This window comes from Nyctereutes procyonoides, unplaced genomic scaffold (genome assembly GCF_905146905.1).
Source record: "Nyctereutes procyonoides isolate TBG_1078 unplaced genomic scaffold, NYPRO_anot_genome, whole genome shotgun sequence".
Taxonomy (NCBI): Eukaryota; Metazoa; Chordata; class Mammalia; order Carnivora; family Canidae; genus Nyctereutes; species Nyctereutes procyonoides.
The window spans coordinates 31,468,729-31,495,527 of NW_026575139.1; the positions used below are offsets into that span (position 1 = coordinate 31,468,729).

General features: G+C 34.5%; 1 protein-coding gene across 5 annotated transcripts in view; it reads right to left on the reverse strand.

The window, feature by feature from the left end:
• The window catches only part of GPHN (gephyrin), a 636,471-nt gene that overhangs the window by 91,060 nt on the left and 518,612 nt on the right, over positions 1–26,799 (reverse strand). For all 5 annotated transcript variants that reach the window (XM_055303645.1, XM_055303644.1, XM_055303642.1 and 2 more), the window contains 2 exons: positions 19,306–19,443; positions 823–915 (listed from right to left, as the gene is read on the reverse strand). In XM_055303645.1, the coding sequence (XP_055159620.1) occupies positions 823–915; positions 19,306–19,443 (231 nt within the window). The remainder of the gene's footprint in view (positions 1–822; positions 916–19,305; positions 19,444–26,799) is intronic.

A 26,799-nucleotide genomic window follows, 5' to 3' on the forward strand; every position in this document is an offset into this window, starting at 1 on the left:
AACATGGAGGAGATTAGTGAGTATATTTAATTATAAAAAATGAAATAATTTAATGACTAGATAGAGTAAAAAGAACAAGTAAGAGATTCCATAAAGAACTATTAAAAAGGAACTGGCCTTCTTATCAGCTCTGATAAGCTGGGAAATGTTTTTAGACATTTCTTCAGTGATATTAGCCTTGAGCTAATAACCAATAATAGTTTCTAAGTAATTCCATTGCATTTTCATTTTGGGTTCTGAGATTAGACTTTAACCAGGCAATTGCTGTCAGTATTTGCTTTCAACCTTTATGCATTCTGAGGCAACTCCAAAGGTATGAGTTGCGTGTACCACCTAAGGTTTCAAAGCTTTTGAAATCTAGCTCTTAAAGGGAATTAGAGGTTTCCCTTATACTTGCTTTTTATGAAGCACTTATTGATGTTTGAGTTTAAAGCAGAAGAAAAGCCCACCCTACATGATCCTTGTTCTGGGAATCTGCTCTTCTTTCTTGGACCACATAGATGTTTTCAACTGGAAAACACAGAGAAAACTTCCAGACCAAGACTGTCTGCTACCTGACATATATGTAAAGGTCAAAAGAATGAATTATGGTACAGTATTTCTATCAGTTTCTTCATATTTATTTGTCAACAAGCATTTTCAAGTAACAATAGTACTTTCACTGGAAACTTTTAATCCAGATTGTTATCTGTGAATAAAATTATTTTGATAACCAAGCAGGAAACAAATATAAAACTCACTGGGTGCCTAGGCTGAGCCAAAAATCGGAAGAAAAAAAATACAGTGTGACTATGATGATACTCAAAAATCAAAAACATTTACCTCGGACAGCATAGCCATCTTTTACAGATGCTGGAAAGGGGGGTAGGTTGTCTTTTGCATATACATCTTGAGCAAGGACTCGCCCCATTCCATCTGAAAAAAGAGAAAATAAGAATAATATCAATGTGGAGAGCAATGGCAGGCAGTCATATACAAGGTGGGTAAGTATGTCTGTCTGGCGAGGCCTATATATGAGCTCAGTCAGACAGACCCCCTGATTTCTATCTCAAGGAGCTGGAGACAGAAGGAAGACACGTATCCTTGTGTTTGAAATGAAAGATTAGATTCAATTAATAGGTATGCTTACAGAGATTATTTGAATATGAGCAGCTACACAGTCATCAAAGATGTGTTCAATTTGTTGTGTCGTTAATCCTTTAACTACCCAAAGATGACTTTCTTTAAAAAGCCAATTTTTGAACATTTTCATATTTGTTGATCCAGTAATTTCACTTCTGGAAATCTATCCTAAGAAAACAGATAGATCTCTAAGCACATGTTTATTTTAGTGGCTTACATTAGTGAGGATAGTAAAGAAATAAAAAGATCAATAATATAGAAATTACATAAATAATGATCTATCCTTATGATAAAATACTATCATATTAATAATGCAGGTTAATGTAATATTCATGAAGAATATTCATTGACCAGGAAAATTCTTAAGACACATATTTAAAATATATGCAGAAATGTATATGTAGTATATAATGTGTACATGCCATTAAAAAAAGATGAGAAGGCCATATATGAAAATATAAAGCATTTGTTATGTTAGTATGTTAAAATTATGTATGATTTTTATTTCCTTTGTTATACTTTCTGAAAATTTCCAAATTTTTTATAATGATCAAATGCCATTTTTAAATTAAGAAAGTTTTCCTTAAGAGGAGAAACGTAAACAAAAGGAATTTTAGCCTTTGCTTTTGGCTTTCAATAAAATTCTAACAAAATTTAGCCTAAAAAAATCAGTGATTATAAATAAGCAGAAGACCAGTAACCTGTTTTGTGAAAGGACTATTCAAACTACTCTGGATGTTTTACCATTTTCAGCTAAAGCCTAAGAATTTGAGCTAGAATAAAAGTTTCAAGAGTCATGACCAATTTCTTAAATCTTCTAATCAGAATCTGTCTTAATTACTATTACTATTTCAAAGAGGCAAAATAATAATAAATAGAAGGTGGAGAAGAAAGAAGAGGGGAAGGAAAAAAAATCAAGCTTGTCTCCAAAGACTATAAGTAATACAGGATTTGATTTACATGAGATGTTCATATAATTTAGAACACTCCATTATTTCCAGAGTTGGATGGGTGTCTTTGTTTGTGTGTTTTTTGTTTTTGACTTTGTCCTTCTTGCCACCTAAAGAAATTTTTAATTTAACTCTGATCAATACTGATACTGTTATTAACTCTTTCCTTTTAGGGAGGTGATAGCTGAATTGGAAGGGTGAATTTCTTAGCAGATTCTAGCTTCAGATATTCCTAGAGGGTTGTAGCTATTCTGGAGCTATCCTGGAGCTATGGACTTATATTTAGTAAGACCAGGGAAGTGGTAAAACCAGAGAGTCTAGTTTGGATTCATTATGTTGTACACCTGAAACTAATATAACACTATGTGTTAACTGTACTGGAATTAAAACAAAAAAAAAACTAAAAGAAAAGATTATATAGGAAAAAAAAGTTTTGTGCATTAAAGGACACAATCAACAGAGTGAAAAGGCAATCTATGGAATGGGAGAATATAGTCGCAAATCATATATCTGATAGTTAATGTCTTGAATATATAAAGAACTCCTATAGGGCAGCCCGGGTGGCTCAGCAGTTTAGCGCCGCCTTCAGCTCAGGGTGTGATCCTGGAGAACGGGATCGAGTCCCATGTCGGGCTCTCTGCATGGGGCCTGCTTCTCCCACTGCCTGTGTCTCTGCCTCTCTCTCTCTCCATGTCTCTCATGAATAAACAAAGTCTTAAAAAAATAAAAAAAATAAAGAACTTCTATAACTCAATAACAAAAAGATCAAATAACTCAATTAAAAATGGGCAAAATATCTGAACAGACGTTTCTCCAAAAAATGATATACAAATAGTCGACAACATTTGAGAAGATGCTCAACATCATTAATCATTAGAAAAATGAAAATAAAAACCCAATGAGCTATCACCTCACTCCCATTAGGATGGCTATTATAAAAACAAAACAAAACAAAGCAGAAACTAACAAGTGTTGAGGAGAATGTGGAGAAACTGGAACCCTGTACGCTCTTGGTAGAATTGTAAAATAGTGCAACCACCACCGAAAATCAGAAGGTTCCTGAAAAAATTAAAAATAGAAATAGCATATCCATCAATTCTACTTCTGGATATGTAACCAAAAGAGTTGAAAGCAGCATCTCAAAGAAACATTTTCACACTCATGTTCATAGTAGCACTATTCATAATAGTAAAGAGGTGAAAGCAGCCCAAATGTTCATCAATGGATGAATGGATAAACCAAGTGTGGTGTACATATTTATAAACTGTCACATGATACAACATGCATAGACCTTGAGGACATTATGCTAAGTAAAATAAATCAGCCACAAAAAGACAAATAGTGCATAATTCCACTTATATGAGATATATAAAGTAGTCAAATTCTTAGCAACAGAAAGTAGAATGGTGGTTACTAGGGGCTGGGATGAGAGGAAAAAGGGAGTTGTCTAATGGGTATAGAGTTTCAGATATCCAGCATGAAAAAGTTCTGGAGATATGTTTCACAACAGTGTGAATGTACTTAATGCCACAGAATTATACAATTAATAATGGTTGAGATAAGTTTTATGTTAATGTGGTTTTTATTGCAATAAAAAAATGAATGAGGTACTGATACATACTACAACATGGATGGATCCTGAAAATACTATGCTAGGTAGAAGAATATAGTCCAAAAGACCATATATTGTATCATCCCACTCTATGAAATGTTCAGAATAGGTAAATTTACAGTAGAAAGTACACTGCTAGTTACCAAGGGCTGAATGGGGGTGATGAAGGGTTAGGAGGAGGATGAGAGCTAGCGAGGTTTGGGATACTTGTGAGGTGATGAAAACATTCTAAAATTGACTGTGGTGGTGGCTGTACATATCTGTGAATATACTAAAAGCCCTGAACTATATTTAAGTGGGTGAATTATATAGCATATGAGTTATATCTCAAAGGGCAATGGTAATAGCTTTTATAAAAGAATAAGAATATTTATCTCATTTTAACATATAACTATATTTAGAAGACCCAAGAAAAGTCATTATTTGTAGCACACATATACCATCTGGTCTTTATAGACTTCTAAATATCATGGAAAGAAAAATAAAATTTTTCATCTGGAAAGAAATGCTTCACATTTAATTAAGGTTACTAATATAAATTTAATAATAAATAGAATTAAGCCAGCTTTTTATTTTGGACTCATGTTAAATTCAAGAGTTGTTATTTTTTTTTAAAGATTTTATTTATGTATTCATGACAGACACAGAGAGAGATTGGCAGAGACACAAGCAGAGGGAGAAGCAGGCTCCACGCAGGGAGCCCGACGTGGGACTCGATCCCGGTCCCGGGTCTCTAGGATCACACTCTGGGCTGAAGGCAGCGCCAAACCGCTGGACCACAGGGCTGTCCAAGGGTATTTATTTATTTATTTATAAGATTTTATTTTTATTTACTCATAAGAGAGAGAGAGAGAGGCAGAGACATAGGGAGAAACAGGCAGAGGGAGTAGCATGCTCCATGCAGGAAGCCCGAGGCGGGACTCGTCTCCGGGATCACGCCTTGCACTGACGGCGGCGCTAAACCGCTGAGCCGCCTGGGCTGCCCAGGGTTATTATTTTTAAGATAAATTTGATCCCTACTGGATTAATTCTGATTTTGAATGTGGTATCAAGTTAAGATCAGATATTAAGTTTCTTCAAAGACAAAAAAACATGCATTACCTCAAGTTTTGGTCTAAAAGCCTAGGGCAAGGAAAGGATTGGGAGAAAAATATGCAAATGATTGAAAAATGGTCCAGGCTACAGTTGGCAGAAATAAAAGAAAAAAGAAGGAATATATGTCAGATATACCTCTCGGCTACACAAGGAACTATATCCATATCTTGTAGTAGGGTTAAGGACTAAACAAACAATGGATAGCTCTTTCAAAGAGTAAATATTAGACTTATTCACTGTCTGACCAGATGATTTGGTAACTTAAAGAGTACATAGCAGTGCTGCAAACTACATGGGACATTCCTACATACACTCACCTACAGTTAAACCACTCCTTCTCTTTGCCTATAGGTGGATCCTCAGTTTTGGTGTTGAATAAACTTTGAGCATGTGATTTTAGAGAGCCTCAGCCTTCAAGCTTGGATGGAATCAGGCAGCACTAACTTCTCAATTAGATATTATGACTGTTTTAAGTTTATAATTTGCTAGAGTAAGCTAAAGCTGTGAGAACTAAAGGTCTTACTAAAAGATAAAATTTCAGCAAAATTCCTTTTTCCCAGTCTCTCCAAACCAATGAGAGCCCTACTTATATTAAGTAAAAGACAGTTTCCACAATATATAATTAATATGCTTTCTTAGGAATATTTGATAGTGTGAGTTTATAGCTCTTCATAGTCTCCACTGAGAATTTCAGTTGTAGAAAGTTAGACAGTATGCCAAGAAGCTATTGTTCTGCTTTGAGAATCTGAGAATGTTATGTCCATTCTGTTCTATCTTTTCCCACACACAATATTCTCTAAGTTCTGTGTAATACAGAATTAAATTTGATGAAGATAACAATAAATGCATATTTCTAGATTCTGTGGAGATAAAAAATCTTAAATGTAGGGCTATGTATCTTTGGGGACCCTTGTCCATATATACAATTAAGTGATCTCAAGAGATTGATAAAAAGAAAGGACTGGAAAAGAGTGGTTGATGATCTATACTGTTTTGTGTAGTATGCTCACTTGTGCTACAAGAAGACAGTGATGGCATGCTTGGTTAAAAGGTGATAGAATCCTTATGTTGTTAGTAAGATACTCATATATAAGTTAGCTAGCTCCCCACATGATGACAGTCATTAACAAACTCTCTACCCTTTGGAGTGCTAGCTTTTTTACACTGGGATGACTGGCCTAAAAAATATCTTCAGAAAGAGTTTACAGATTCAAACAGTTGACACTGGACATATATAGAAAGAAATAAAAAGAGTTATTTATAAAGTTGAGTATGATTTGTAAGAACTGAATCCAAACGTAGTCTCTAAATGGTAAAAGTAAAATATTTAATTTATTTGGTTGGGGATTTATTCTGGTTCAGATAATACTTTTTTTCTTACTGTCTAAAGTAGGATGTTAGGATACCCGAGTGGCTTTTGAATATAGGAGTTCTAAGAAGGCTTTGGAAGAAGTCAAGGGGAAACTCTTGACTTCAGTGGTCCAAGAAATGGACTTCTTATCCTCATTTTGGGTAACTAAGACACTATCAGTTTTTCGAATCAGGAGTTTAGGACGAATGTGGTAGGTAACAGCTGAAAAGAAAAGATACTACCTAAGACTTCCCCATACAAAACAAGGATATAAGTCAGTTTGCTGATGATTATACATTCTTCAAAAGTTTAACTTCATTGTGACAGCACTGATACTGCAACATTTAAAAACTACCATCCCTTCCAATCTATATGAGAAGCTACGAAGACTACTTTGACTTAATAGCTATCCACTGTGTTCACCAAAACAGCTGAGAAGGCAGTCTTAGTACATATACTTCCTCAGGCTAAATGACTATTGGTAGGAACAATGTTAGGGGTAGGGATTAAGAGGAAAGGTGAATGTAACATATGCAGATTTGGGTTGTTACCACATTAAAAAAAAAAAACCAACTTAAAATGAATATAGCATATTCAGAATACTTCGTGATTATTTAACAGACACTAAATATTTAACCCTCAAGCCTATTGTAATAAAATTTTTTCTCCACATCTGCATTGTACATGAAAGACTAGACATTATAGATCTCATTTATGCATTACAGTTTTCATTTGTGAAAGTTTCATATGTATAAACTGAAAAGGTGTGAATGATTGAGAAGTGAATATCCCTTTATTTTATTTGTTTATTTTTAAGATTTTATTTATTTATTCATGAGAGACAGAGAGAGACACAGGCAGAGGGAGAAGCAGGCTCCACGCAGGGAGCCTGACGCGGGACTCGATCCTGGATCCCCAGGATCACGCCCTGGGCTAAAGGTGGCACTAAACCGCTGAGCCATGCGGGCTACCCTGAATATCCCTTTAATGAAAACAAGTAAATTAATTATTCTCTAGTTACTCTAGAAGTCATGGTTATAGAATAGTATAATAAAAATTTCTATGCTTTTAAAATACATAGCTTGTTCAAAGTGGCATTATGTTGTATATTTGTATTTTTCCAGCTAGGGATGGACTCATTACCTGCCAGTGTGATGAGTAAAGAATTACATTATGGTTCTTATGTCATAAAATAAAAAAGAAGCTTTGTGCCAAGTTATAGAATTTGGAATAACTGCAAATGTTATGATTACCAGAAATGACTATCATGGTATAGCAACACAAAAAGATGCAATGCAATTGGTAATAAATTAATTTTTAAGTTGTGTTATGGCTTCATTATGTCTATTTTATTATAGAGTACCATAACCTGTATCTTTGTTACATATATTATTTTCTACATATAAAATATTAAGTTTTAAAAATAGTAACTGTGTAACTGTAAAAAGTATTTAACTTGTCTAGAATAAGAAATTTTTTAGGGAAGTACTTTAAAAAAGTATCTAAAATGTTCTTAAGGTTACAGAAAATGTTTCAATTAAGAGTAAGTGCTTACTTCTTTTAGTATTTAATGACGGAAACCTTGCCAAACCCAGGTCAAATAAATAGAGTGTCACTGATAAACGGGTAGCATTTACGTCCAAAGGGTCAGGGTTTGGTATAAACAAATAAACAAAATTTTCTTTCTATAGTTTGAACAATTTAAACTTTTGTTTATTACTAATTACTTAATCACTGTCTCATAAATTGTCAAATGCTCCACAGAAAATAAAGCTTTTAATCTAATTTCCACAATTTTGAATTACATATCCTAGTATCCTAAAAATAATTCCAAGCTTTTTAACATTGGTTCTATATTAGGATATTACAGTGGTTATTAAAAGAAAGGGAAAAGGTAACATGCAAGAAGTATTTTATAAAAAGAAAAAAAAGCATGATAAAATAAAGCTCTTACATGTAATGCAAGAAGACATAAATAACAAAAGTGCCAAGTATGATATTGACTTGGAAAACTATTGGTGGCTTATTTCAATATGGCTAAAATCAAAGTAAGGAAATTAGTAAGGCATTATAGTTTCAAGACTCAATAGTATCACTGAATCAATGCTGCTTCCAAATGATAAACAAAATGTTAATTTATAATTATTATTATTTTTTAAAGATTCTATTCATTTATTCATGAGAGACACAGAGGGAGGCAGAGGCACAGGCAGGAGGAGGAGAAGCAGGCTCCCTGCAGGGAGCCTGATGCAGGATTCAATCCCAGGACTCCAGGATCATGCCCTGAGCTGAAGTCACATGCCCAACCACTGAGCCACCCAAGGCATCCCTAGATGATTATTTTTCATTTAGCAAGTTAACAAAGGACATCAGGATTCTGTAGAAAAGGAGTTTCTAGAAACAGAAATAGAAGATTTTTAACCATTTAAATAAATTATATTTTCAGAAAAACAATTAAAAATTGCAAATTTGTTTCATTCTTATACACATTCAGATACATTACAAAAAGCACTGTTGATTTTAAGAAAATCCTTGTGTCTCAGATTTTCTTCCTATGCTTTTATCTCACCATTAAATTAAAGATTATTTTGGTTTTTCTGATGCAAAGCCCATGCTGCTTGGGGTCAGCTGAACACCTGCCAGGAAAAGTCTTTACCTGACCAAACAGTCAAAAAGGTGCTCTGAACATAAGTTAATCCAAACTTAAAACATAAAGCTATTGTCAAGTTTTTATTCCTGGCTATTCTCTTGCTGGTACTGGCAAATCTTTTCTGGCCACTTAAGTTTTAAGTTTGTCTCTTTTCATTTGTACTAATTTTATTTCCCTTAGTTTGGAAAAATCTTGTATATTTACAAGAATTTTTATAATTCTACTAATATAATATTAATTACGAATAGAAATGAGTTCTCACTTCTAAAAGTGATAGCTTTCTTTCAAATTTTGATCACTGTAGGAATAAAATATTTTGATGCTTCCTTCTTAAAAATTTTCTAACAAAAAATTTTCTGCTTTTGTTCCATTTTAACGGAAACTTATATTCTGAATCCTAACTTAATGGTATTAATATATATTATGGCACTTTAAAGTAGATACTGAAAAAAAGAATGCTAAATAAATTATGCAAATAAAGTATGTATATTTAAAATGTGAAAAGATAATGAGATATCCAAAAAGAATGGGAAACTAAGAATAATATTTAAAGACTGTATCTTGTTTTAACCTTAGATATATTCAATAAAAGCTGTGTAAATCAATTTAAAAATCATATTAAAATTCCTTCTAAGGTTTTTTGATTAATTATTGAATTATTTTCTATCAAAATTGCTTAAATTGAGATATATTTATAATATACCTTACTTAAGAAAAGAGGATACTTATATGGAAATATATGATGGTATGCATACAAGGAAGTATGAAATAGGAAGATTAGTCCGTCTGCTTGCAACATAGGGTTAATTAGGCCGATGTTATACGTCTGATTCCTATGTGAATTAATTTTACTCAATTATATAACTATAAAAATAACACCCCCACACAAAGAGGCATCGTGAATATCATGATAAGAGCACACATATGGTATATCCACAATACTGGGGGGCAAAAAAGCACTTGAGAGCACACAGATAATAGACTGGCAATATAATTATAATCTTTGGATATGAAAAACAGCATAATTTTCTAGACATTATGATTACACACACATACATCACAAATATATAGATAGGGATATTCATATTTGAGGAATGCAGGGAGAATTATAAAGGGAATGATGTAATCAGAACCATAAATTTAATGATATGTACACATTTTATTTTATTTTTTATTTTTATTTTTTTTATATGTACACATTTTAAAGGTGTAATGAAATTTATGGACTAAAGAACCTAAAGAGATGAGACTATCTGAAGGGAATTATAAATGAATTCAAATGGCCACACTGATGGAAAAACCTACAGCAAATGCCACTATAGATCAATCCCCAGGAGATATCTTCAGGTAAATAGGATTATCCTAGGTGAAGACCTTACTGGAGGCCGTAATTGGATAATGAAAATACATGCTTTCACTTGAAATATTTGAAGAACTATCTCAATTCTCTGCTTTAATTTTATAAAACTCAACCAGAGATAAGCAGAAAAACAGTGAAAATTGTTTAGGTAAATTTTCTAATGAGATAGGGAGCACAGGTCTGAATGACCTGGATGGATGGAATATAAATCTGATTATAACAAACCACACAGGGATCCAGAGATTGTTAATGTGGATCAACAAATGCAGCTGAGCCATGGAATTCTAGCTTTGATTTTGTAATTTACAAGTGCTAAGGCCATGATCTTAGAATTCCAACATGGAGATGGAAGGGAAGGGAATCAGTTACTAAATTCCAAATATGACAGCTTAGAAAAACTAGATGATTTATATATACTATTATCTCAATAGAACCTCACAATGACTTTACTGGGTAGACATGATTTCTATTTTTAATGTATGAGGGAAATGATCCTCGTAGCTTGCTCAACATCTCTTAGGCACTTAAAAAGTAAAGCAAGGTAAAGATTAAGTATGTTTAATGGCAAAGCTCCTTTCAGTACACCTTACTTTCTTTTTCCTTATATTCTCAGAGCCTCTGAACTGTCAGGAGGAGTTAATGAATTCCTAGCATGACTTGTGTCCACTTTGGTTAGAATCTCGTATAGCTTGGAATCAGGAGCTTCTGCATTTCTTCTAGAGGGCAGTGAATTTCTGCTTTAGATTACCACCTGAATTAGGTAGTTATTTAACTATTAAGTTAGAAACAGGGAGAAAGTCCCTTTGGTGTGGTCAGCAATCTAAAAGAGATACTTCCCTGTCTCAAACTAGTTCCAATAGAAAAGCTTTAAGGTTCCTTGACTAGAAAAAAACAAAGAACCCAAGTCAGAAATGCTGAAATCTTTGGTCATGTAATTTCTTTTTTCTTTTCTCTTTTCTTTTCTTTCTTTTCTTTTTCTTTTTTCTTTCTTTTCTTTTCTTTTCTTTCTTTCCTTCTTTTTTTTTTTTTTTAAGATTTCACTTATCCATTCATGAGAGACAGAGAGAGAGAGAGAGAGGCAAAGACCTAGGCAGAGGGAGAAGCAGGCTCCCTGTGGGGAGCCCGATGCAGGACTCAGTCCTAGGACCCTGAGACCATGACTCGAGACAAAAGCAGCTGTTCAACCACTGAGCTACCCATGTGCCCCTGGTCATGTAATCTTAAATAAGAAAGCCTAGAGCTTGTAATCTAAAATAATACTACTAAGAAAGCAGAATTCTTTCTACTGAAGGCTCAAGATTTTCCAGTGTTAACTGAAAGAGACTGGGAATAACAGGGAATGGGCCAGAATATTTTAATCTGCCTTACTCAAAGTAGCTGGTGCCATACCAAGTATAAAGTTGTAATTTATTCATGTCATGCATTTTACAAGCAAAGAGGGTGAATCACATATGGCAGTCTTACAAATACTACCATCTATTGTTATGCCAGGTACGCCTCTACCAAGAAACAAAAGAAAAGCATTTATGGTGGAGCACTTGTTCCTTAAAGGCCTTACTTGCAGATAGGAGCTGAAAATAGTACATATGCTAAAAAATAGATCAGAGGCAACAAAAAATCCATCTGCAGCCCAAACAGATTAAAACAAACAGTACACATACATGCACATCTAGGCACTTGTTTTAGAAGAATAATTTTCATATTGATTTGAGATGTAGTATAGGGTAGTGGAATGAGGAATGGACTAGAAGTCAAGAATCCTAGGTTATAGCATAGGTTTCAATCATAATCCTGTGTCCAATAATAAGAACATTATTACACTTCTTTGGTTTTCAATTCCCTCATCTTTAGAATAAGAGAGACTACATGATCTCTAAATTACCTACTTTCTGTAATAGTCTAAGTATTTCATGTTTTATACTCTAAAAAAATCCTTCATAGAGTTAACCCATGTCTCTAATTTTGACAGCAATCACTTCTAGCATTTCTGTACATGTTTATCCTTAGTTTTCTGGAACTATTGTTGATTCTTCTCAGACAAAAAAATTTTTTTAGAGATGTTACAGTTCCTAACTGCTTCACAGATTCAGTGGTTCTGGACATTTCTTAGAAAACATGGGGTCTCCTCTTAGGTTTCTCTAACTGTAGGTGTCAGAATTTGCACAGGCAAAATATTTAGAATTTCAGAGAACAGTAAAGGCTGATCAGTCCCCACTCCCCATACTTTTTTTACTCAGTGATTGAAAGATGAAATTCAGTAAGTTAGAGGTGCATCTAGTAGAAATAAAAATGAACTATGTAGGTTCTGGATTAAAGATCAAATCAGCCACAGCATTCCCTTTAAGCCAAAGCAATCCAGAGCAAGGCTCTAATTCTCTTCAATTCTGTGAAGGCTGAGACAGGTTAGAAGGCTGCAGAAGAAAAGTCTAAAAACTAATACAGGCTGGTTCATGACGTTTAAGGAAAGAAGCCGTCTCCATAACATCAAAGTGCAAGGTGAAGCAGCAAGTGCTGATGGAAAAGCTGCAACAAGTTATCCAGAAGATCCAGCTAAGATAATTAAGGAAGGTGGCTGCACTAAACAAGAGGTTTTCAGTGTAGACTAAACAGCTTTCTAACCCCGAATAGCCAGGGGAATTTTAAAAAAGAAAACCATAGCTGGGGGCATCACAATGCCAGATTTCAGGTTGTACTACAAAGCTGTGGTCATCAAGACAGTGTGGTACTGGCACAAAAACAGACACATAGACCAATGGAACAGAATAGAGAATCCAGAAATGGACCCTGAACTTTATGGTCAACTAATATTCGACAAAGGAGGAAAGACGATCCACTGGAAGAAAGACAGTCTCTTCAATAAATGGTGCTGGGAAAACTGGTCATCCACATGCAGAAGAATGAAACTAGACCACTCTCTTGCACCATACACAAAGATAAACTCAAAATGGATGAAAGATTTAAATGTGAGACAAGACTCCATCAAAATCCTAGAGGAGAACACAGGCAACACCCTTTTTGAACCTGGCCACAGTAACTTCTTGCAAGATACATCCATGAAAACAAAAGAAACAAAAGCAAAAATGAACTATTGGGACTTCATCAAGATAAGAAGCTTTTGCACAGCAAAGGATACAGTCAACAAAACTCAAAGACAACCTACAGAATGGGAGAAGATATTTGCAAATAACATATCAGATAAAGGGCTAGTTTCCAAAATCTATAAAGAACTTATTAAACTTAACACCAAAGAAACAAACAATCCAATCATGAAATGGGCAAAAGACATGAAGAGAAATCTCACAGAGGAAGACATAGACATGGCCAACATGCACATGAGAAAATGCTCTGCATCACTTGCCATCAGGGAAATACAAATCAAAACCACAATGAGATACCACCTCACACCAGTGAGAATGGGGAAAATTAATAAGGCAGGAAACAACAAATGTTGGAGAGGATGTGGAGAAAAGGGAACCCTCTTACACTGTTGGTGGGAATGTGAACTGGTGCAGCCACTCTGGAAAACTGTGTGGAGGTTCCTCAAAGAATTAAAAATAGACCTGCCCTACGACCCAGCAATTGCACTGTTAGGGATTTACCCCGAAGATTCAGATGCAATGAAACGCCGGGGCACCTGCACCCCGATGTTTCTAGCAGCCATGTCCACAATAGCCAAACTGTGGAAGGAGCCTCGGTGCCCATCGAAAGATGAATGGATAAAGAAGATGTGGTTTATGTATACAATGGAATATTACTCAGCCATTAGAAACAACAAATACCCACCATTTGCTTCAACGTGGATGGAACTGGAGGGTATTATGCTGAGTGAAGTAAGTCAATTGGAGAAGGACAAACAGTGTATGTTCTCACTCATTTGGGGAATATGAATAATAGTGAAGGGGAATATAAGGGAAGGGAGAAGAAATGTGTGGGAAATATCAGAAAGGGACACAGAACATAAAGACTTCTAACTCTGGGAAATGAACTAGGGGTGGTGGAAGGGGAGGAGGGCGGGGGGTGGGGGTGAATGGGTGACGGGCACGGAGGGGGACACTTGACGGGATGAGCACTGGGTGTTATTCTGTATGTTGGTAAATTGAACACCAATAAAAATTAATTTATTAAAAAAAAAAACAGCTTTCTATTGGAAGGAGATGCCATCTAGAACCTTCATAGCTAGAGAGGAGAAGTCAATGCCTGGCTTCAAAGCTTCAAAGGACAGCCTGACTCTCTTGTTAGGGGCTAACATTGCTGGAAACTTTCAGTGGATGTCAGGGCTCAGGGGCCATTCTAAAAATCCCAGGTCTCTTAAGAATTATAGGTAATAATTACCTATGCTCTATGATTGGGACAACAAAGCCTGGAAGACAGCACCTTGGATTATTACCTGGAATAATATGAATATTTTAAGCCCACTGTTACAAGCTACTGCTCGGAAGAAAAGATTTCTTTCAAATATTACTGCTTACGATAAGGCACCTGGTCACCCAAGAACTCTGATGGAGATGTACAATGGGATTAATGCTGTTTTAATGCCTGTTAGCACATCCATTCTGCAGCCCATAGATCAAGGAGTAATTTGACTTTCAAGTCTTATTAGTTAAGAAATACATTTCATAAGGCTATAGTTGCCATAGATAGAATTCCTCTAATGGATCTGGGCAAAGTAAATTGAAAACCTTTTGGAAAGGATTCATTATTCTCAATGTCACTAAAAACATTTGTGATTTGTAGGAAGAGGTAAAAATATGGACATTAACAGGAGCTTGGAAGAAGTTGATTCCAACCCACTTAGATGACTTTGATGGGTTTGGAACTTCAGTGGAGGACATAACTACAGATATGGTGGAGATAGCAAGAGAACTAGAATTCAAAGTAGAACTTGAAGATGTGACTAAACTGCTGCAATCTAATATAAGACTTTACGAGGGATTGCTTCTTATGGATGAGCAAAGGAAGTGCTTTTTTTAAAAAAAATTAGATTTTATTTATTTATTCACGAGAGACACAGAGACAGAGGCAGAGACAGAGGCTCCATGCAGGGAGCCCAGTGTGGGACTCGATCCCAGGACCGTGGTATCATGCCCTGAGACCAAGGCAGACGCTCAACCGCTGAGCCACCCAGGCACCCCAAGAAAGTGGTTTCTTGTGATGGAATCTACTCCTGGTAAAGATACTATGAAGGTTGTTGAGATGACAACAAATGATTTAGAATATTACATAAACTTAGTTGATAAAGAAATGCAGGTATGAGAGGATTGACTCCAGTTTTGAAAGAAGTTTTGCTGTAGGTAAAATGCCATCAAACAGCATCACTTGCTAAGAGAAATTGTTCATGAAATGAAGAGTCATTGATGCAGCAAACTTAATTGCTGTCTTATTTTAAGAAATTATCACAGCCATCCCGACCTTCATCAACCACCACTCTGATCAGTAGGCAGCCATCAACACTGAGGCAAGACCCTCCCAACAGCAAAAAGATTATGACTTGCTTAAAGCTCAAATGATGGTTAGCATTTTTTCAGCAGTATTTTTTAAAGTTTTTATTTAAATTCTAATAACATATAGTGTAATATTATTTTCAGGAGAGCAGTAAAGGTTTTTAAAAATATTTTATTTATTTATTTGAGATACAGAGAGAGCAAGAGCACACTGGCAAGACAGCTTAAGTAGGTGAGGGGTAGAGAGAGAAGCTGATTCTTTGCTGAGCAGGGAGTCTCCATGCGGGGCTCAATCCCATGGCCTCAGGACCACAACCTGAGCCAAAGGCAGATACCCAACTGACTGAGCCACCCAAGTGCTCTAGTAAAGTATTTTTTAAAATTAAGATATGTACTTTCTTTTATAGACATAATGTTGTTGCACATTTAACAGAGTTTGTATAGCATAAACACATTTTTTATATGCAGTGGAAAAGTGAAAATTCATTTTACTTGCTTTATTGCAATATTTACTTATATGTAGTGCTCTGGAATACCTGCAATATCTATGAGGTATGTCTGTACTTTCACATAAATTGGTGAATGGATTGGATCTTTATGAATCTATTATAATAATCCGGGAAGTTAATAATAAAGATCTGAACTAAATCAACAGCAGTGGGGATGGAGAACAAGGGATGGATTTCAGAGGATGTAGAGGTAAAGAAAATAAGTTTAGTATTGGTCATGTTACATTTCCTAGCAGCAGGTATACCTGTGGTGTAGGAGTCTGGAGCTCAGGTAAGGTCTGGGAAGTGATACAGAACTAGAAATTGCATAGTATTTGAAATGCATGAGGTTATCTGAAGTAAATGTATAAGATCTGAAAAGGATCAAAGACAAAAACTCTAAAGAAAGTTTACATTCAAGGAATTGAAGAAGGAAAGCAAGCCTACAAGAGCCAATAAAGGAGACAAGTACTTTATTATCTACCTGTCTCTGTCCTATGCGATAGTGAAATCCATGGGGCAGGCATTTCATTTTATTCATCTTTTATATCCAGGACCTAATGTAGTACCTGACATTTAATAGATGTTTAGTAAATATTTGTTGAACAAACTGAGTATGTTTCTATATATAGTATTATTTCTTAAATACCTAACTAAAGTGCTTGGAAGGTTTAATTATAATACCCTTTTGCATTAAAAATTGATCCAACTTGAAGGTTGAATGCAAAGCTCACTATTATTTTTCATCATCATGGGTGGAAACATCCATGAAGAGTTTGCTTACTTATGAGTGACAACTGATTTAAAGAATAAATGAAGGGGAAACAAGCACATGAAGGGAAAAGAGAATCCATCTGACAGCATTTTTTTTTCCTAAAAGAAAAATAAAAATGGTCATTTTCAATTCTGTTTTTTCCTTAGAACGACTGGAATTCCTATCTAAATGTGACTTTGGTATACACAGTGCACCCAAAGGACTGATGTTAAGGGAAACTACCCTGAAATTATCACAAGCCAGGGATGGTTAACTTATTTTCATAATAAGTAAAGTATTTATTCATATTTTCTGAAAATATCTTGGTGTTGATATAAAAAATAACTGAATATTTTGCTTTCAATAGTACAAAGAAACATATTTCATTATAATTGCTTTCTGAAATCACATAGTTATTTGCTGACTAATTCCCCACTCCAATTTCTAAATCTTTATTTTCTTTAATGAGAAGTACAACAAAAATGAAACAAAAGGTTTCAGTCTAATGATATATACATACCTAAAAGAATATAACTCAAAGATGTGTAACTATATAAAAACAACTTTTGTCTAAGTAGGGCAAGGACTAAAAAGCCTGAATTGGGCATTTAATGTTTCACTAGTGTTAGACCTTTTAAAAAAAGTTTTATTTATTTAATCTCTACATCCCACATGGGGAATTAACTCACAATCCCAAGATCAAGAGTTGCATCCCCTGAATGAGCCAGTCAGGTGCCCCATAGGTGTTTTATCATAAGTTGTTATGTTTTCTATGATTATTTTTTGTATTTTAATACTGAGAGAAGAGCACTATCATGTAGTAAAAAGAAGAATGTAAATCTTGAGCTTTAATCCTATTCCTTTTCTGTAGCTCTGAGTGTGAGTTTCTTTGCAGAAAAATTATGGTGTTTGTATAGATGCTCTCTAATGTTCATTGAAGTTTGAATATTTTATGATTCATGAATGAAGTCTTTTATTTGTAAAATCAATCCTTTTGTGTTTATCTATATAACAAAAAAATTAAGAAACTACATTTTATTCAAATTGCACTAAAACTTCTATGCTGAATTTTTAGAAAGGAAAATGGTTGATTAAAAACTGAAAACACTGAGGAATACTACCTTTCCACAGGCTGCCTTCATGTGCTATTAACCTAAGAGTTTATATCTTCTCATTGGAAATGAGAAGATGGATGAAGCAGAAAAACTAGGTCAGACTGATTGCTCAGCTAGGTCAGACTGGTTGCTCAGTAAACAATGGATGAATTAATACAGTTTTTACATTTTACATTTAAAAATATGTTTTTCACAAAGGAAAACATGGTTATAAGACACATTTATTATCTCCCATTTCTGACAAAACAGACATCAAGCAGACTCAGAGTTAACTATTTTTCTCACTCAGTGCTGATAATCCTTTCTTTTTTTTTAAGATTTATTTTAAGTCTTTTAAAAAAGATGTAATTATTTATTTGAGAGACAGAGAGTGAGTGAGTGGCAGAGGGAGAGATAATTCTCAAGTAGACTCCCTGCTGATCACAGAACCTGATGTGGGGCTCAATCCCAGGATCCTGAGATCATACCTGAGCCAAAATCAAAAGTTGAACACTTAACTGACCAAGTCACCCTGGTGCTCCTATTTTATTTATTTGAGAGAGAGAGAAAGAGCAAGAGTGAGAGAGAGCGAGCATGAGCAGGAGGGGCAGAGGGAGAAGGAGAGAGAATCTCAAAGAGACTCCATGCTGAGCACAGAGCCTGAGGCAGGACTTGATCTGAAACCCTTAGATCATGACCTGAGCTGAAACCAAGGGTTGAACACCCAACCAACTTGCCACCCAGGTGCCCTTGATAATCCTTTTTCTTTTTTTTTTAAGATTTTTTATTTATTTATCTGAGAGAGAGAGAGAGAGAGAGAGAGAGAGAGAGAGAGGCAGAGACACAGGCAGAGGGAGAAACAGGCTCCATGCATGGAGCCCGACATGAGACTCAATCCCAGGTCTCCAGGATCATGCTGCTGGCTGAAGGCGTCACTAAACCTCTGAGCCACTTGGGCTGCCTGATAATCCTTTCTTTAGTTTAGAGTATTGGTATTTTGATGGACAGGGTAAACATAGTTGATTATTTTCCTTTTTTTTTAATGAAAAAAAATTTCATCTGGAAAGAAAGAACTGCTTCACATTTAATTAAGATTATTAATATAAATTTAGTATTATAAATAATTCATCAGCTTTTTATTTTGGACCCATGGGGTCCAAATACAGGGGTTGCTATTTTTAAGGTAAATTTGATCCCGACTGGATTAGCTCCATTTTAAGACTGATCTTAGTTGAGTAGAAATAAGCAAAAGAAGGAAAAAGAATGATGATAATAATTGTGATAATGGTTAATAACCTTTCTCCTTCAGGAAAACCATGTATTAATATTATATGAATCTTACTTGGAAAAAAATGGAAAGAAAAGGCAATGGGCAAATATAACCATACCTCGGTAGTTGATGATTTCTGTCCCAAGCACCGGAGTCATCTCCAGAACTGTGATGAAGGCTTTGTCCATAGATGTTAGAGGAAACGGAGACATGCGGTGTCTTCTAGCCACCTTGGTGATATCAACAGCACTGTGACCTAAACAGGAAGATAATTAACTAAGACTATGATGCTGAAACAGTGACAAAAAAGTGGGAATGTCTTATAAATATCATAAATTCTCATTTTCATATGTCTGTAAATGAACATTGCAAGGTGAGAAATTTTCTCTTGCTTCCAAAATTTAGCCTGCTTTGGTGGAACATTAAATCAAGTCAGTAATGTTACATCATGTGTCAAAACTTGGTGAAATTTTTTAATTTTTATTAAAGACTTATTTATTTATTTATTCATGATAGACAGAGAGAGAGAGAGAGGCAGAGACACAGGCAGAGGGAGAAGCAGGCTCCATGCTGGGAGCCTGATGCGGGACTCGATCCAGCGGGACTCCAGGATCCCCTCGCAGGCACCAAACCTCTGAGCCACCCAGGGATCCCCAAAACTTAGTGAAATTTAATGATGTTATTGGATAATCCTTTTAAGTGCCTACTGTGCATTGTGGCACTGTTTTAATTAATCTTCACAACAACCTTATGGGGAGGCATTATTATTATCTTTATTTACAGAGGAGGTTTATATATCTTGGCCTAAATCACAGAGCTATTAATAGCAGAGAAAATGATAGAGCTATTAATAGCAGAGACTCAAACCGGGGTAGTATGGCTTCAGAGTCTATGTCCTTAACCACAAACTAAACATTGAACACCTAGTGCGCTAGTCAGTAAAATGAAATACTCAAACTTGAATTTATTTAGGATTTCAAAGGAAATATTCTTTTTTTAGAAAAGTCACAGAAAAGATTATTTAGCTACTCACTCCTTACTCACTCCCCTTCAGGGCATTAATGTCACCCATACACTAAATTTATTTTATCTCCAATTCCCTACTTTCAACTCTAGATTTACATGTCATCCAAACAGCTGGTGGATAAGAATATGTATCTCCAAACTTAAAAATTATCCAACATGTCCAAAATCAAACTCTTAATTCTCCTATCCTTCTGTCTTACCCTTATGATGTTTTGTTCTCTTGTAATTTCCATCTCAGAAAACAGCATTGCCATCATGAAAGATTTAATTACTAATGGCAATGTCTGTGATGTACAAGGCCTTCAAAGGGACACAGAAAGAACAAATGGATTCCTTTCTACTAAGTAGAGTAACTAAGGATCTTTGTCATATAGCAGTAACCCTTTTCTTATGGCATGACCATGTGAAATGAGCTAATTATACCAATGAAATTATCTTTCCCAATTCAAATGCATCTTTTTCAATCTGACAATTCTTTTTTTTTTCAATCTGGTAATTCTTAATATACAGTGTTTAATCTTGGCTTGAAAATCCATTCTTTAAATTAGAAGTAAATGAAAAGATGCTTTCAAATGATAGAACAAAATATAATAGAAACAAGATATTAGGACAGGCTCTTCTTGATTAAATTAAAATTCTCAAGAAGTAACTTTACACCTCAAAACAACCAAACTGCCTAAAGTGTAAATCATTATTCATTCCTTGGATATAAAGAAAATCTCAAGGAAGGGGCTTGTTCTGCCCTATTAAGAACACTGCCGTTATTTATCATTGTATTTGAGACTTGAATTCCTTCTATTTCTACTTTCTGGATATTTGAGAGGAAAAAACCACCTAGAATAATGAATAGTTTTCCTAGGAAACCTAAGAGTGAAAATGTTAGTTTGTTCAGGTTAAATGGTGAGGACCTTTGGTGATTCAAAGGATGTGTGGTTCATATACATAAGCACTGACTTTTTCATATGTCTCTCAAATTAAGATAAATCAAGTTCAAAGCCTAAGGAAACATTAGCAATGGTGGAGTTCGTAGGCTTAGGATGACGTATCTGACAGTTTATGTAACTGAAAATACTTTTTCATATTGTTTTCAACTTAATACTCTTGTTTTCTACTTATTTATCTTAGATAATGGGTCCCACAGCATTTCTGACAAAACCTAGAAAACATGGTTGAAAGGACTGTGTTATTTTTTACGGCAGTATAAGAAATATTAAAGGAAAATACTCTTGGGATTTTGTGCATCAAGATTATAAAACGGCATTGTCATGAAATGTTTGCTCTATAATTTATATGCACAATCACCCATGGGATAAAATAAAATTCCTTAGATTAGCATATAAAATGCTTCCTTTTCAGCCTCATCACTCACTACTCCATTAGAAAATTGACAATATTGTAGATATTAGGATATACCATACTATTTCATATTTTTCTGTCTTAGCATATGATGTTCACTTTGCCCAGAATGAAATTTCTCTTATCTTCTTTTTTAAATTTTTTTTTATTTATTTATGATAGTGAGAGAGAGAGAGAGAGAGAGAGAGAGAGAGAGAGAGAGAGGCAGAGACACAGGCAGAGGGAGAAGCAGGCTCCATGCACAGGGAGCCCGACGTGGGATTCGATTTCGATCCTGGGCCTCCAGGATCGCGCCCTGGGCCAAAGGCAGGCGCCAAACCGCTGCGCCACCCAGGGATCCCAATTTATTTATTTATTTATTTATTTATTTATTTATTTATTTATGCCAAAGGCAGGCGCCAAACCGCTGCGCCACCCAGGGATCCCAATCTTTTTATTTATTTATTTATTTATTTATTTATTTATTTATTTATTTATTTATTTATTTATTTATGATAGTCACAGAGAGGGAGACAGAGAGAGAGAGAGGCAGAGACACAGGCAGAGGGAGAAGCAGGCTCCATGCACTGAGAGCCCGATGTGGGATTCGATCCGGGGTCTCCAGGATCGCGCCCTGGGTCAAAGGCAGGCGCTAAACCGCTGCGCCACCCAGGGATCCCCCAGGGATCCCAATCTTCTTAAGAAATTATCATTCTTCCTTCACAACTTTCTCCTGTAAGGAAGTAATCAAATAATGATGGAATATGCTCAAAAGGGACTGGACAAACCTGGGACAATTTAAGCATCATAGTAAATTAGGATAATAATAGATAATATAATCCATTTAATAAAAGTAAGAATCTATTAATATATAAATTCTTCCTTACAGCAGAATGCCAACTGATTAATGAAGAAATGTTTGAATTAGAAAGTCATCACTTGGCAACTATCATAGTAAGGACTGGTTCAGGCAAAAATCATTAATGGATAAATAAAACTAAAAGGTAAAAATCTGAAGACAATGTATTTGTGTATTTCACTATATAGCCTCATAAAATTTGTATTGACTACAAAGCAAAATAGTAATTTTAGAATGGAGAAACCTGGCAAATAGCATCTTAACCAAGTGACCAAAGTTAGTATCACCAGTAATAGGACAAAATGACATCACAAACCTCTTGATATTATACATGGAGAAGGATATAACATCATATATGAGGTGTCTCTAACAAAAATGCATAACCTGAACCAAACCATCAGGAAATATCAGAAAAGTCTAAATTTGAGGAACATTCTATAAAGTAACTGACCAATGTTAAGGTCATGAAAAACACCCCTCACCCCCTACACACACATTAAGGAATTGCTCCAGATAAAGGAGCCTAAAGGCACATGGTTGCTAAAAGTAATGCATGACTCTGGATTGCATGCCAGATCAGAAGAAGAAAGTTTTTTCCTTTTACTATCAAGAATATTATTAGAAAAAGTGGCAAAATGTAATTTGAATAAATATATAATAGTGTTATGGCAAGGTTCATTTTCTGGTTTTGGTAATTGTATCATGGTTATGTAAGGGAGTATTTTTTCTTTCTTTTCTCCTTTTTTAAAATAAAGGAAATATATATTTGAAGTATTTAGAGGTAAAGAAGCATCATGCCTACAATTTACTCACAAGCAATTCCAGAAAATAACTCTATTAATATATAGAAAGAAATGACAAAGCAATTGTGGCAAAATGCTAACATTTGGGAGAATTTGGGTGAAAGGTATATAAGAATTCTTTGTTGCAACCTTTCTGAAGTTTGAAATTATTTCAAAATAAAAAAAAACAAAAAAACCCTTCTTTTAGTAGTTTGTCCTTTATGAAGCAATATATAACCATTCCCTTTTTCCCTCCTGCACTGAGGCACTATGAACTATTCTATCTTAGGATTCTCATTACATACTGTATTAACAACGTATCTTACAGTAATTACACACACACACACACACACACACACAGACATGCATACTTTGTTAGCTAGATTTTCAGCTCTTTGAGAAAGGAAAAAGTATCTTAATGTCAAAGACCAAGAATGCTATGCACACAGTGGTCACAAAGAAAATTTTTGTTGGATAAGGTCTTAAATGCTTGATTTTAATCACTCTAGAATATATAACTTGATAAAGAAGATGAACTGAGAGATAAACACTAAATATAATTTCATACATTATTCTGGCCAATGATTTCAATTTTCCTTTTACTTGAATTGTCCATTTTAAAAAATAATTGCAAACATTCATTAATAATAAATTGAAACTATGTTTTTCCTCTTAACTTTTTTGTTTAAAAGTGTTAAAAGAGTCAGTGCAGTAGAGAAATGAAAAAAGAAAATAAAAAAATACTTTAGCTGTGGTCAAGTAGTCAGGGAAATGGAAAATTAGCTTTAGGTTCAGTGTACATACTGCCTAAATAATTAACACTGTAAGTAACAATGTAAGTAAATCCTTATAGGTTATCTTTAGGTCAGGAGGTTTATCTATAGAAAAATTATAAGGCCAAAAGGAGGAAAAAGTCATTTATTTTCCAAGGTCAGGTGTGGACTGTTTTTATAGCTGTCTTCCTTCAGCTTTTATTTTCAATTTGTTATGTACAAGTAAGCTAAATATATAATATTAAAAGTAAACAGGTAAAATTAGCTGAGAGTATAGGATAAAAAGGGATGAAGTGAAAAATCTGATATTTGAAGATATAATGATAAAATAGATTAGCTAAAACAACACCAAAAAAGATAAAATTATTAAAAAAAAAACTGTAAGTGGGAGTCAAGTGCTAACATACCCAACAAAGGCAAGCAAAGTCTTTTGAGTTGAGGTGGCTGCAGATATAAACAGTAATTTTTCATGACTGTCTTTATGAGGCTGGACTTCACTACAGGTGTTCCTAAGGACTGAGGACTCTTGAGGAGGGTCTCAAATCATAATCCTTAGGTTCTTGCCCTTATTACCACCACTAACACTATATAAAGTCTTAAAAAATTGTGGTTACTGGTTATAGCTACTATATCAAAAGACCAGCTTTCAGACACAATTTTCCCCTTTCAGATACAATCTTTCTTTCCCTTTTCCTTTTCACAAACTTTCTTTCATCAGATCTTTCTCCTCTTTGCTTACACTATTGGTGGTTACCCTTTGCTTTGCCATCATTCTGGTTCAGGAATACAAACAGATATATTATTTGATCTGAAATCCTTTGGTTCATTCTTCTCCTGCTGTTTGATTTGTGGTTTTGTGCCCTTTTTGGGTCTCTGAACTTCAGCTTGCTTTTGTTAGGCTGCTAGGACCTTATTTTTAAACTTAAATAGCCAAAAGGCTGAGAATTCTCTTATTCCCCAAAGAAGTTGTCAGGATATAATTTCAGAGGCATTAATATAAATGTATGTATGTATAGATATGTGCATGTGTATAATATATATGTACCCACATATATGTAAACTTATATATTTGTTAGCTTCTATTTGGAATGTTTTTGTGTCCCTATTAGAATTGTTTTCCTTAGTAGGCCTTTGTTCTAAACATTCTTTAGACAATGGTAGAGAAAAAGTAATTTTTCTGTAGAAATCATAAGCTATTATATCTCTAAAAGTGGAATCTAAGAATCTTCTAAAGCCCTTTCTAAGTATTATAATTAACTAGTCTTTATAATGCCCTGGGGAAACAACCAAGAGAAGTTCAAAGTCATTTTTGTAGCTAGAGGAGTTTTACCAGCTCCTAAGAGCTGCCATTTCCCTTAGTTAATCTTCTTTAATGGTGCTGTTTTTCATATTATTAGGTATAAGCACATAAGGCTTCAACTCCAGAATGTCTATTCTAGTTATTCGTTTCAGTGACAGACTAATAAAAGAGTAAATTTTGACTAGTATCTTTTTTAAGATGTAAACACTATTAAATATGATCACTAAGCATGTGGGAGAGGTCAATTTATGTAGTTGAGAAATAAAATCTTAGAACAGGTGACGATACAAGCAAATATGAAGAATGAGTCAGTGTCCTTGGTGAAAACAGAAATCTAGTTTTTAAGGTATTTTGCAAATAAGCAGAAACTATAGTTTATCTATATTTATTGGGTACTTAATATGATTCTTATCTTTCTATAGGCCTAAAAAGTGGGGTTAATTCACAACTAATTCTGCTCATGCAAGGGCTATAATTTTTAATTAAAAGTATAAATCACAGTATGACTATAACTGTAGAATTAAAATTAATTATAAAAATATAATCTAATACTGGAATAAAAAATTATATGTGTTAGTAGTAGTTATTTTTAAGTATAGGATGAAACTGATTTTTTCTTCCTACTCTGTATTATTTAGATTCTTGACAATAATCCTGCATCACTTAAAAATATTTAGTAAATGTTTTAAAATTTGAAATAATTATTTTCTTAGCCAACTCTAGCCAATTCTTCCAAATTCATGATCCAAATTCTGGGGTTCTAAGGAAATTTCTCAACAGCATCTGCTTTAATTGTTTTTAACCATCAAAAAAGCTTCTTACATGTACACCTGAAACTAATATAATACTATATGTTAAATATACTGGAATTAAAATAAAAACTTAAAAAAGAAAAAGTTTTGTACTGCCTTAGGGATACAGTTCAGTGACCTAGAGTAATGTGTTAGGCTTTTCATGATCTGTTCTTTCTCTTCGACTTATCCCTCTTTGCTCTTACATATATCCTTATTCCAGCTATAGCAAGCTTAATAATTTCTAGTACATAGCATGATTTTTTCTCAGACATCTGTCTTAACTGCTCTTCTACTTCCAGTACAACTAGCAAACTACTTATTTTTAAGACTATGAAGATAAAGTATGGGTCATATCAACATAAGATCTTGTAATTCATATGTTGCCCAAGTTAGAATTTGGGGTCATTCTTGACTTACTTACCTTCCATATCTAGTTACCAATCCTGTCAATTGTGATTCCTTAATATTTCATAAAATCCTGTATTGTTTATCTATTTCTGTTTAATTCAAGCTTTCATCAGATTCCTGCTTCTGATCTCATCCAGAATCAATCCATTCTTCATATAGTAGTAAATGCTCTTTCAAAATTTCAAATTTGATCTTGTCATTCCACATTCAAATTCCTTTATTGACCTTTACAGTAAAGTCCAAACCCATTACCATGGCAATTAAGAGGTTCATTTGCTATATGGCCAAGTGGAGGTCATAATTTGGTAACTTCTCCAGCCTCTAATTTCCCTAAC